This window comes from Calypte anna, chromosome 5A (assembly GCF_003957555.1).
Source record: "Calypte anna isolate BGI_N300 chromosome 5A, bCalAnn1_v1.p, whole genome shotgun sequence".
In the NCBI taxonomy this organism is placed as follows: Eukaryota; Metazoa; Chordata; class Aves; order Apodiformes; family Trochilidae; genus Calypte; species Calypte anna.
The window spans coordinates 40,127,357-40,140,280 of NC_044251.1; the positions used below are offsets into that span (position 1 = coordinate 40,127,357).

The 12,924-nt window shown below is 42.4% G+C and overlaps 1 protein-coding gene across 1 annotated transcript in view; it reads left to right on the forward strand.

Moving 5' to 3' along the window:
* WDHD1 (WD repeat and HMG-box DNA binding protein 1) overlaps positions 1 to 12,924 on the forward strand; it is a 39,255-nt gene that overhangs the window by 11,156 nt on the left and 15,175 nt on the right. The window contains exons 4-13 of the mRNA XM_030452180.1: positions 277 to 388; positions 1,542 to 1,592; positions 3,889 to 3,984; positions 5,827 to 5,919; positions 6,813 to 6,919; positions 9,045 to 9,180; positions 9,347 to 9,542; positions 9,728 to 9,924; positions 11,383 to 11,567; positions 12,638 to 12,879. Of these exons, the coding sequence (XP_030308040.1) occupies positions 277 to 388; positions 1,542 to 1,592; positions 3,889 to 3,984; positions 5,827 to 5,919; positions 6,813 to 6,919; positions 9,045 to 9,180; positions 9,347 to 9,542; positions 9,728 to 9,924; positions 11,383 to 11,567; positions 12,638 to 12,879 (1,415 nt within the window). The remainder of the gene's footprint in view (positions 1 to 276; positions 389 to 1,541; positions 1,593 to 3,888; positions 3,985 to 5,826; positions 5,920 to 6,812; positions 6,920 to 9,044; positions 9,181 to 9,346; positions 9,543 to 9,727; positions 9,925 to 11,382; positions 11,568 to 12,637; positions 12,880 to 12,924) is intronic.

Sequence of the window (12,924 nt, forward strand, 5' to 3'; positions counted from 1 at the left end):
ATATTAAAGAGGTATAGGATCTGTGTGTACAAAATACCCTCTTCAAAGAGCAGCCACACTTCTGAGCTTTGCAATAAACAATAATAATTTTCTGATAAAAATAGCCTGGCCTTGCTCCTGCTGTATGTAGGGAACATCAAGATTCTCATTTTCCCCTAGTGGAAAGCCATGGCTTCCCCAAAAGATAGTGCCTGATTTTTCTTGCCATAAACCCATAACTTATTGTTAATAATATTGTTTTTAATACTGTTCTGTCTGTGCTGTTGTGATCTGCAGTGACTTCATGGTCAAGGTTGTGGAGGTGACTGACAGCAGCAAGCAGAAAACCTTCCGAGGACATGATGCTCCTGTTCTAAGCCTTTCTTTTGATCCCAAGGATGTTTACCTGGTAAAAACACTTCCTTGTTTACTTTCTGCTTTGGACATCTGGAACACTGTATTTAGTTTTGGGTTCCCCAGGTCAAGAGAGACAGGGATCTGCTGGGGAGAGTCCACTGGGGAGCTATGAGGATGAGGAAGGGACTTGAGCATCTCTGCTGGGAAGAAAGACTGAGAGCCCTGGGGCTGTTCAGCCTGAAGAAGAGAAGGCTGAGAGGAGATCTTATAATTATTAATATCTGATCTATCTATCAATATCTGTTCACTGCCAGAAATGAGGCAACAGCTGGCAGCAGGCCATGAAGGATGAAAATTTGGGACCTTAATTAAGATAAATATCTGAGGGGTGGGTGTCAAGAGGAAAGGGCCAGTTTCCTTTCAGTGGTGCTCAGTAATAGGACAAGGAATAATGGGGTGAAGCTAGAACAGGGAGTTCCAGTTCAAGATGAGGAGAAACTTCTTTCCTGTGAGGGTGAGGGAGCACAGGATGCCCAGAGAGGTTGTGGAGTCTCCTTCTCTGGAGCCTTTCCAACCCTCCCGGGATGTGTTCTGTGTGTCCTGCCCTGGGGGATCCTGCTGGGGCAGGGCTGGCACTGGGTGAGCTCCAGAGGTCCCTTCCAACCCTTCACATTCTATGATTCTATGATCTCCTTTTCCCTGGAAAAGAAATTTATACTTTTTTTTTTTAAAAAAAAGAACAAGCAGTGACTGTTGGTGTTGAGACTCTTCCATTTCAGCTGACTTGGCTGATGATGGAGTGTGTCACAGCACAACAACTTGTTACCTCCCAGGAGAACTCAGTCTTTGCTTTACTAACTCAGTTACTGTCTGTGCTCTTCTGGAATCTAATGGTCACCTAATTTTAGAGGGGAAAAATGGCTAAAGAAATATAATACTAATTTTCAGTCTTTTTTTGTGAATAGGCAGCTCACTTGAAGCATGAGGGTTTGTAATTTCAACAGCTTGGAGTCAAGTACAGTTATCAACATGAGAATATTAGAAAGTTTTAAGACTTAATATGGTTTAAACAGGGAAGTTTTTTTTTTTAAAAGCTGCTTATGTAGTGTATGTCTGTAGCAGTGGTTATAGTTTGTTTTTCTGAAATGTTGTAGCATTGATTTCTCTTTTAATTATTACTTTGTTTCCAAAAATCTTTTGCATAGGCATCAGCGAGCTGTGATGGTTCTGTCAGAGTCTGGAAAATTGCAGATCAGGTAAAATTCCTGTGTTCCAAGTACAGGATTTCCTAAAAAATCCAGCATTTCCCAGCCAGTGAGAAGAGCTACTTTGAAATATCCCTACTGGAAGAGGGTTTTCTTTTTGGGAAGTCATCTAACTATACTTTACAGAATACTTTTATCCTTTTCTGGGAAAAACTCCAAAGAGTGATTATGAAATATCTCCTGGGTAGCTGTGGGTTGTTCTTCCTCTCTGTGGAATCCCTGATTTCTTCTTTTCATCTTCATTGGGCAACACTGTGTGGTTTGTCCTTAAAAGATTCATAAGTAACATGATAAAAGATGGCACTTGACATCAGATTCCTTATTTCAGAATTTTATCTTAGTGCTTGGAGGGTTAAGGAAGGATTTTAATTCTAATTAATAAAAATACACCTAAATGGTTATTTTTTTTAATTATTAGTTTATTTTTACCAAGCTTTCTATGAAATAATAACTTTCAGGATAGTGGACTGACTAATGAGGGTGAAATAATGCTCTGAGATGCTGCACAGTGTTATCTTTTATAAATTTATATATCTATTTTTATATATTTTCTTCATTTTCTAAAGACTTGAGGTACAACTTGGTGTGTTTCAGCCTTCTAGATTTGAATGAGGGTTTTGACAAAGGGTTTGCTATTTCACTCTGTTTGTTCCAAGTGTCACAAGAGTTGACAGAAGGATATAAATTTTGGTTTGAAAGACACAGTTATTAGAAATACAGAATTAGTCTTTGGGCTCAGCTTGGCAATATTTGCTAAAAAAATAGTTCAGGACCTGTATGAACCCCATGCAGCACTACAGGCTGGGGACAGAGTGGCTGAGAGCAGCCAGGCAGAAAGGGACCTGGGAGTCTGGATTGACAGGAAGCTGAACAGGAGCCAGCAGTGTGCCCAGGTGGCCAAGAAGGCCAATGGCATCCTGGGCTGGCTCAGGAACAGCGTGGCCAGCAGGTCCAGGGAAGGGATTCTGCCCCTGTGCTCAGCCCTGGGGAGGCCACAGCTTGAGTCCTGTGTCCAGTTCTGGGCCCCTCAGCTCAGGAAGGAGCTTGAGGTGCTGGAGCAGGTCCAGAGAAGAGCAAGGAGGCTGTGAAGGGATCCAGCACAAGTGCTGTGAGGAAGGGCTGAGGGAGCTGGGGGTGTTGAGGCTGGAGAAGAGGAGGCTCAGGGGAGACCTCATCACTCCAACTCCCTGAAAGGAGGTTGGAGCCAGGGGGGGGTTGGGCTCTTTTCCCAGGCAACTCTCAGCAAGACAAGAGGGCAGGGTCTCAAGTTGTGCCAGGGGAGGTTTAGGTTGGAGATGAGAAAGAATTTCTTTCTGGAGAGGGTGATCAGGCATTGGAATGGGCTGCCCAGGGAAGTAGTGGATTCTCCGTGTCTGGAGATCTTTCCAAAGAGCCTGGATGTGGCACTGAGTGCCATGGGCTGGGAACTGCAGTGGGAGTGGATCAAGGGTTGGACTTGATGATCTCTGAGGTCCCTTCCAACCCAGCCAATTCCATGATTCTATGAAAATCAGCTTTAGTGAGAGAATCAGATTTAGCCTCTGCTCTTGGAACTCTAAAGATCTTCAGAATTTGAAGTGGATATTTTGATAAGGTAATTCTGCGTATCTCTGTGGGATTTTCTTTGGCTAAATGCCATTGACTGGAATAGAATCCACGTGGATTTATTCCTGGAAGTACCATTAAAAATATAGCCCTGCACTTGTGAATTGCTGCTTTTTTTAAACCAAAAGTTACTTTTAATATGAATTCCCATGTTCCAGGCTGTCAGCCTGTGCCTTTTGGGGCAAGAACACTTAGCAGTGTCCTGGGATTCTGACAGCATGATGTATGTATCTCTGCTGTAATTTGGGAATATAATAATTTATTCTTTACCCTGCTGTAGTGAGATTCAAGCTGATGTTTGTCACCTTGCTGCAGCTGATCTGGGTTTGACCAATGGATTTAGCCAGATGTCTCTATAACCTACGAATATGTGAGCTCATTTGTTCTGTACTTGGTTATAAATGCTTTTTCTGTGGTTTTATTTCTATTACAAGTAGCTGTATTGTCATTAAAATAGTTTTAGGTCTGTGTTGGCAAGGTATTCTTTTCAGTTTGGGTTGTTTGCTTTTTTTTTAAGGCCACATGTGCCATATTCATATGAAATTACCTCAGTTCCAAAAATGCCATCTCTTTTTTTCCCTTTTAATTTTTCCCCACACTTTTCCTTTAAGAATTTATATTACACAGGAGATTTTCACAGGAGCTAGAAACATCTTTTTTTTTTTTAATATTTTGTTTCCAGACATGCACAACAAGCTGGCCACTGCTGCAGAAATGTAATGATGTTATAAATGCCAAATCAATATGCAGGCTTGGCTGGCAACCTGGCAGTGGGGAGGTGAGTGACATTGTTTTACCACATCTTAATCCTTATTTTCTTTGAGAGTCCAGCAACAAAATTGATTTTGGGCAAGCCTAAGTGGTAGCTCCTGATACTAAGAAAAATATGTGGGGTGAAATTCACTTTTAGGAAAAATAAAAGCCTGGACTACATAGGAAAAAGCATTATCCAGGAGGAAAACAAACATATTGCTCACAAAAGAACATCCAAGGGGGTTCAGGCTTTCTCTTCTTGAGGTAAATATTGCCATATTGGTCATCTGGCTCTGTAAATATTTCCTGAGTAAGTTGTTCCCTTTCTTTTCACCTGGAGAAAATGTGTATTGCTGCAATTGTGCTGGGTGTGGAGCACTGATCCAAAGGGGTTGGGGAGTAAGTGTAGGGGGGTGGTGTCTGCAGCATCTGGTGATGCAAAGGGGAGAGGAAGGAGCAGATAAATGTAAAGGACTGGGAACTGAGAGCAAGTTGGCCATTTGGAAAAGTTATTTTATGTCTTCTGTCCTTGCCTGTGATAATAGTCTGGCAGAACCATTTCATTCCTTATGGACATTCCATTTCCTAGTGTTTTCTGCCAGTTCTTACCTGTGTGATCTTGTTTCCCCAACTTAGACTTGGTGTCTGTCTACCTGTGTTTACTCTTTAAAATCCCTGTGGTGGAAGAGAGAATGTCACCTGCAGTACAAATTGTTTAAGTATCCATAATGCATAAGAACAAAGTGGAAATACTTTTAATTTCTAGGTTAATTCTTCACACACACACACACACACACACACACTTGAACTGTAAGTAGCTGTCTGGCTTCTCTTACAAAGCAAATTGTTAGAAGTCTTTAAAAAACCCAAATACTAAAAAAAAAATTGTGACACTTATGCAGTTTTGTGAAAGGTTAAATGAGCTATTTCAGGAATTAGTTAATCATAAAAGATTATTGAGAAATTGTAACTTGATCAAAAGAGATTTGTAAAGGGACTAAAAAGGGGACTGTAAATCAGAGAAACAGATGACACCCCACCTGGAGTACTGGGAGCCCTCAGGTCTGGGGTCCCCAAGGCCAGAAGGAGATGGAGGTGTTGGAGTGAGTCCAGAGGAGGCCCTGGAGCTGCTGGGAGGGCTGGAGCAGCTCTGCTCTGGAGCCAGGCTGAGAGAGTTGGGGGTGTTGAGGCTGGAGAAGAGAAGGCTGCAATGGGGAGACCTTAGAGCACCTTCCAGTGCCTGAAGGGGCTCCAGGAAAGCTGGGGAGGGACTGGGGACAAGGGCAGGGAGGGATGGGACCAGGGGGAAGGGTTTCCAGATGGAAGACTGTGGATTTAGGTTAGACAGTAGGAAGGAATTCTTTGTTGTGAGGGTGCTGAGCCCCTGTGCCAGGTTTCCCAGAGAAGCTGTGGCTGCCCCATCCCTGGCAGTGTCTCAGCCCAGGTTGGATGGGGCTTGGAGCAACCTGGGCTGGTGGGAGGTGTCCCTGACCATGGCAGGGGGTGGCAATGGAGGAGCTTTAAGGTCCCACCCCAACCCAAACCAGCCTGGGATTCTATGAAAACTATTTATATGTGTGTTAGCTGTTTCCTAAATAAGATCTGCTAATCTTATGGTGCAGCTGTCATTATCTTCAGCTTTCTGCCAGAAAGAAATTAAGATTAAAATGAAACCAGACATGCTTTGCTGTTTTGCACGTGGAAAGCATTAAAGAACCTTGTGGGTCAAGTTGCTTCAACTTTCTTTACTTTCTCAGTTGGCATTGCTAGGATTCTAGGGAACTGTTAAATACTGAGGCAGTGTTGGAATGTTCTGTTTGAAAAATACCTTGTTTTAAACTTCCTGATTTTTGTTTCCTTTGAACAGTTGCTGGCAATTCCTGTAGATAAAATTGTTAAACTATACAAAAGAGAAACCTGGGAGAGTCAATTTGATCTATCAGACACATTCATCACACTGGTAGGTACATAAATCAGGTGCTTGCTGAGTCTTTCCTAATTCCTATGTTCTTGTGCTTGAAATGATGAAATCTTCTGGACATTCTTTTTTATTTGTTTGGTTTTTTCCTCCTCTTCTTGGTAACGATTGCTCACATTTTCTGTTTCATTTCTGACACTTTATGTTGGAAAACAAGGTGAGAGATACTAAATAGGTGTCAAGTGTGTCTTCATGTGCCTCTGGTTCTCCTCTTTCATTTATAGTAACCCACTAAATTTCTAAGGTCTGCTGGTGAGTCACCAACTGCAGCTCAAGAGCATCTGTTTCCACAAATTGCTCTAAATTTTTCAAGGAAAATGCCAAGATGGTTATTTCTGTACAGAGCAGGAATATCAGCTGGCCACTTTATATTTTATCAAGCTGAAATTAAGCTACACAGTAGCCCTAGCTGTCCCATCCTCTTTCTTTTGGCCTTATTATGTATTTGGAAACCTTTAGGTTGAGTAGGACCATTTTTCTCATGGTATGAAGGTACAGAACACACACTTCTGGATTTAAATTTATGGAACAGTATTAAGTTCAAAACAAATAGAGCTATGTCTAGTGCTGAGCCTGCAAAATACTGTGTTTCTATCTTGCCTGTCCAGAATCAGGTTTTCTTTGACCTTATGGCAGTGTTTAGTGACAGAAAATGGATATTCCCCCCCCAGAAATGTGAACTATCCATAAAGAATGTTTTTTGCAGGAATCTGCCTCAAGCCAGCTCTCATTCAGAAAGCTGGATGTGATTTGCTACAGATCATTATTATTTTTAATTTCTGGAATATCTGTCATTTTTAAGCTCCTGAATATAAATGCTGCGTGTGCACTGGTAATAAATTTGTTTTTTTTTAATTTTTCTTTTTTTTCCTTAGCCTTTGAATGTTGTGACCTGGTCTCCCTGTGGGCACTACCTGGCAGCTGGAAGTGTGGATGGGAGTATAGTGGTGTGGAATGTGGAAACCCAGGAGTGCATTGAGAGGTATTCAGTGCTGTTCCCTAAACACCTGTGTAGCTGGTTTTTTTCTTGACATAGGATTTTTGTTATCTTTTCTGTCAAACATATTTGTTCAACTGTAGAACTCTGCTTCTTGAAAAGCCTTAACAGGGCCATTCTTTAAGTTTCCTTTTGATGTTGCAGTTAAAAAAATCCACCCTAGGAGACACCATATGAGGGCTCAGATTGAAGAATACCTTTTACTTGGCCTCATGGATCATAGAATCATAGAATTGTCTGGGTTGGAAGGGACCTCAGAGATCATCAAGTCCAACCCTTGATCCACTCCCACTGCAGTTCCCAGCCCATGGCACTCAGTGCCACATCCAGGCTCTTTGGAAAGATCTCCAGACACGGAGAATCCAGTGGGATTCTGGAATCCCAGAATTCTGGAATTCCCAGTGGGAATCTGGGAGGGGCCCAGAACTGGACACAGGACTCAAGCTGTGGCCTCACCAGGGCTGAGTTCTCCCAGCTGGTGATGGGGCTGGGAGTGCATATGCCAGAGGGAGAGCAAAAGCCCAGGTCAAAGGAGTAGTGTCAGATCTTGGTGGTGTAGACAAAAAGGGAGCAAGAAGAGAGCTCATCTCTTGTGCAGTCTGAGGGAGGTGGATCCAAGGGCTGCTGTATCATTTCTGTGTTCTACAAGGAAGCACCTTCCACCAGAAGGTGCTTCCAGTCTTAAACTCACTACAAGTAGGACATGGAGGGGCTGGAGTGTGTCCAGAGAAGGGAATGGAGCTGGGGAAGAGTCTGGAGCAGAAGTCTGCCCAGGAGCAGCTGAGGGAGCTGGGGGTGTTGATCCTGGAGCAGAGGAGGCTGAGGGGAGACCTTCTGGCTCTCTGCAACCCCCTGAGAGGAGGTTGGAGCCAGGGGGGGTTGGGCTCTGCTCCCAAGGAACAAGGGATGGGACAAGAAGAAATGGTGTCAAGTTGCTCCAGGGGAAGTTTAGACTGGATATTAGCATAATGGATTTACTGAAAGACTGGGAAATGTTGGAATGGGCTGCCCAGGGCAGTGGTGGAGTTACCATCCCTGAAGGTTCCATGAAGACATGGAATTTTGGGATATGGTTTAGTTGGGCTTAACAGTTAGACTTGATGATCTTAGAGATCTTTTCCAGCCTGATTCCATGATTCTAGGTAGAAATGTGGCATTGTTTTGCCTTCCCTTCCCACACCCAATAGGCACAGAAGTGTGTTCTGATTCACCTGACACACTTGTCCTTCCTGCATTGTGAGAAGCCAATGGAAACTTCACATCCTTAGAAACAGAATAGGGAAGGGGAACCCTGAAGTGGATTTTGTTCAAATGCCATAATCTAGTTCTCTGTGTGCAAACATTTTTTTTACTTTCTAATCTAATAGTTGATGGGAACACATTTTCCACATCCCAATCCCCAAGGTCATTGGCAGGAAGATTTATTTTCCAAAGGGAGAGGGAAATGCAGATACATCAGTCAGCCATCCTCACCTGTAGGAAAAGAAGGACAAACTGATAAATTGCTCTTTGTCTTGGTTGGTTAAAGCATCTCTCAGGGAAAAAAAAAATTAAAAAAAGAGTATGATTAAGTGAGGTAGAGAAGAAGAGAAGGGGTAATTTATCTCTCAGTATATTTTGGGTAAGAAGCATGGTTGTTACTGTTAGTGCCTGTGGTAAGAATTAAAGACAGATTATGTAAATACTTGAAGGATTTTTTGTGAGAATAGGAGGTGGAAAAGATAGAGGATTAACTAGTTGGTTGGGTACAGGAGAAACAACTGAATGTTCTTTTTATAACTGGATGATTCTGGAACATAAGACTAATGGGGAATTACTTTGTCTTTTCTACATATATTAAGAAGCTGTTGTTTTAAGGGTATGATTCTGTTTGATCTTTAAAGCTTAAATGATTTCCTCCATAGAAAAGAAAGACCTGCTGTATTTTTTTATAGTAGCTGTTTATGCTAAAGGTAACCTATTAATTATTTTATTGGTGTAATATCACTGTAGCATCACTTCCTAATACAAGTAAATATTGCAACTTTCTACATTAACTCTTGTGAATCTTTATTCCCTGAGAAGCATGCTAAAAATCCCTTATTCTTATTTATTTTCAATTTTTTTTTAGAATGAAACATGAGAAAAATTACACTATTTGTGGACTGGCATGGCACCCCAAATATAAGCACATTGCTTATACAGATACTGAAGGAAATCTGGGCTTGTTGGAAAATATTGGTGATGGAAGGAAAGCAGATGACAAGGTGATGAGTATTGATGACAATTTTGATTTCCTTTAATGAACAGGATTGTTTAGGTTACCAAATGATACTGAACATTCTGTAATGTCAGTTCCCTCCTGTGTGTTGATTCATTTCTTGATTTCTGTACCCAGAAGAAGTTTTATGATGTTTATTGACTTGGTTTTAGGTTGCCAGTGAGGTGACAAAAGACTACGATGGTCTCTTTGATGGAGATGATGATGATGATGATTATTTGAATGGAGATATGATTGAACCACAGTCCTCCCCAAAAGCTGGAGCTAATGAAGATGATGATGATGACCTCATGCCAACTTCAGGCCCTCTGAGACGGGCAGTAATTGATGATGATGATAACTCATTAGGTACAGAATTAATTTTCCAGTGCTTTTTAATGCTGCTACTGGGGTAGTCTCTTAGCATCCTCTTCTCAGATATATTCTGCCTTATTTTTTCAAAGAAATCTTGACAGTTTAAAATTTTTAACCTATATTCTGTCACCATAATCTGGGTAAGATGTAATTCTTTCTTATTTTTTTAAAACTTCTAGACATTGGGGTGATAAAAGCTAGTTCCAGCCTTCTTGAAAAGGAAGATGATGATGACGATGATGATCAGACTGGTGGCTTTCCAGCTTTACCCCCATCCTCAACACAACAGCCTTTTTATGATGGGCCAATGCCAACCCCCAAGCAAAGGCCCTTCCAGTCTGGCTCCACTCCTGCACACCTCATGCATCGTTTCATGGTGAGCCTTGATGCTCTCTGTGTAGGTCCACTTGCTTTGTTAATATTGTCCAGTTCTTGCTGTGTCTTAATCTAATCTTTTCCAAGATTTTGATTTTGATTTCAGTAATTTTCCCTGCGAAGCCAAAGGGTGGAAACCAGCTTTGTGTTAATGCAAAAATTGATTGCATAATAGCATGATTTACACTTCAGGTTTGGGTTTTTTTGTTATAGAAATAAATACTTGGTTTTAAGACAAAAGGAAGCTATAGGATTTGTATCTAGAATCCCAGAATGGTTCAGGTTTAAGGAGGCCTTTGAAAGTCATCTAGTCTTTCTTATTTGACCAGAACTTGTTGGTGGTTTTGAGCTGTTGAGACTTGTGTGTGAATCATCCATTATTTCTCTCCAACTGCAAATTCCTCACAATTGATTTTGCAAGGAGAAGGATGGCTCAGCAATGGGAATGAAACTAATTTATGCCAAATTCAACTGTTTTAGCAACAAATCATAGAATCATAGAATTGGCAGGGTTGGAAGGGACCTCAGAGATCATCAAGTCCAACCCTTGATCCACTCCCACTGCAGTTCCCAGCCCATGGCACTCAGTGCCACATCCAGGCTCTTTGGAAATATCTCCAGACACGGAGAATCCACTACTTCCCTGGGCAGCCCATTCCAATGCCTGATCACCCTCTCCAGAAAGAAATTCTTTCTCATCTCCAACCTAAACCTCCCCTGGCACAACTTGAGACCCTGCCCTCTTGTCTTGCTGAGAGTTGCCTGGGAAAAGAGCCCAACCCCCCCCTGGCTCCAACCTCCTTTCAGGGAGTTGTAGAGAGTGATGAGGTCTCCCCTGAGCCTCCTCTTCTCCAGCCTCAACACCCCCAGCTCCCTCAGCCCTTCCTCACAGCACTTGTGCTGGATCCCTTCACAGCCTCCTTGCTCTTCTCTGGACCTGCTCCAGCACCTCAATCTCCTTCCTGAGCTGAGGGGCCCAGAACTGGACACAGGACTCAAGCTGTGGCCTCCCCAGGGCTGAGCACAGGGGCAGAATCCCTTCCCTGGACCTGCTGGCCACGCTGTTCCTGAGCCAGCCCAGGATGCCATTGGCCTTCTTGGCCACCTGGGCACACTGCTGGCTCCTGTTCAGCTTCCTGGCAATCCAGACTCTCAGGTCCCTTTCTGCCACTCTGTGCCCAGCCTGGAGCTCCCCATGGGGTTGTTGTGGCCAAAGTGCAGGTCCCGGCACTTGGCCGTGTTGAACCTCATCCCATTGGGATCATCCCAACTCTCCAGTCTGTCCAGGTCCCTCTGTAGAGCCCTCCAATCCTGATCACCTCCAAGTCCTGATCACACAAGTCTTCAGTCTTCCTCTAGCCTCCCATTTACTAGTGTTTCAGATGAGAAGGTTAGAGCAGGCTGGTTTAGTAGGTTTAATTTGGTTATTGGGTGTTTTTTGGGGTGTTCTTTTTAACAGGTGTGGAATTCTGTTGGTATCATTCGCTGCTACAATGATGAACAAGACAATGCTATAGATATTGAATTTCATGATACCTCCATACATCATGCAACACACCTCCCAAACTCTCTGAATCACACCATGGCTGATCTCTCTGCTGAAGCTGTTCTCCTGGCCTGTGAGAGTACACAGGAACTGGCAAGGTAAGACATGGCCTTGCTTTGCAAGACCTAGAGCTTGTCTCAGCCCTGCAGAACACTACACTGGGCTGGTTTTAAATATTTCAGCTTTTGATTTCAGCTTTAAATCACTTTTTTGGCTTTTGGTCATACTATAGGGGCCACTTTCAAGGAGAATTTTCACACCCACCTACTTGAAGACTCAAGAATATTGAAAAGTGTATTTTGTTTCCTGAATTTTGTTTTGTTTTGTTTTGTTTTTTTTAACCCCTTTCTCACATTGTATATACACTTCATACATTGCTAGCTCAAAGGAAATTGTAACCATGAAGAATAGTTTTTCAGTCTGCTCAGATCCAAGATAAATCCTAAGGGCTACACTATTTCTTTTCACATTGCTGCTAAGGAGAGATGTTTGGAGATACCCAAAAAATTAAAAAGTGTGAAGAACACAAGTTTATAAAACCTGCAGAAGGATTCAAGCAGCTGTGCCAGCTATACTCTATTCTCTCATTTAAGAACAATAATAACAACATTTTGTTGCTGTTTTCCGTGGAAGTACCTTGAAGGAAAAAACTTATTTTCACACATGGAGCAGTGTGAGAAACTGAGAAATACCCTTTACCTTGACTGTGGTGTCTGTGAATTGGTCACAGGTAGTTTTCAATTATTAAGGTGACAGAACTGAAGTTGATATTTGTTTTTTCCCTTTAAAAGGCAGTGTAATGTGAGAGACCTGTGATGAGGGCTGATATTCTCAGGGGTACTGAGCACCTTCAGTACTTGTTAATGTTAATTAAGCAGGACACTTACCTGTTTGCATGTAAAAATCTTCCCTCAGACCTCCATCAGTTGTTTACTTTGGGATATAGAGGCTCTAAATCTGCAGTACTGGAGTTCAAGCTGGTGAACTCATCAGCTGTTGAATAATGAAAGTAACACCTTTGCAAATGAACACTTTTAATTTCTAGTTTTAATTTGACCATTGCAGATTGCAGGCCTCTGATAAAAACATAATATATTGTTTTATTTTCAGATATTGTCTCTTCCTTTACAGTGAGATATTTGACTGTTGTTCTTTGTCTTTGCTTCAGCAAGCTCCACTGCATTCATTTTAGCTCCTGGGATACAAACAAGGAGTGGACAGTGGACATGCCAAAGGATGAAGACATTGAGGCCATCTGCCTGGGTCAGGGCTGGGCTGCTTGTGCCACCAGTGCCTTGCTGGTTCGTGTGTTTACAGTGGGAGGAGTTCAGAGAGAAATCTTCAGCTTCCCTGGGCCAGTGGTGTCCATGGCAGGACATGGAGAGCAATTAATGATTATTTATCACAGAGGTATTATTCTCCTTTGTCTTTTTTTTTTTTTTAACATCATGACCA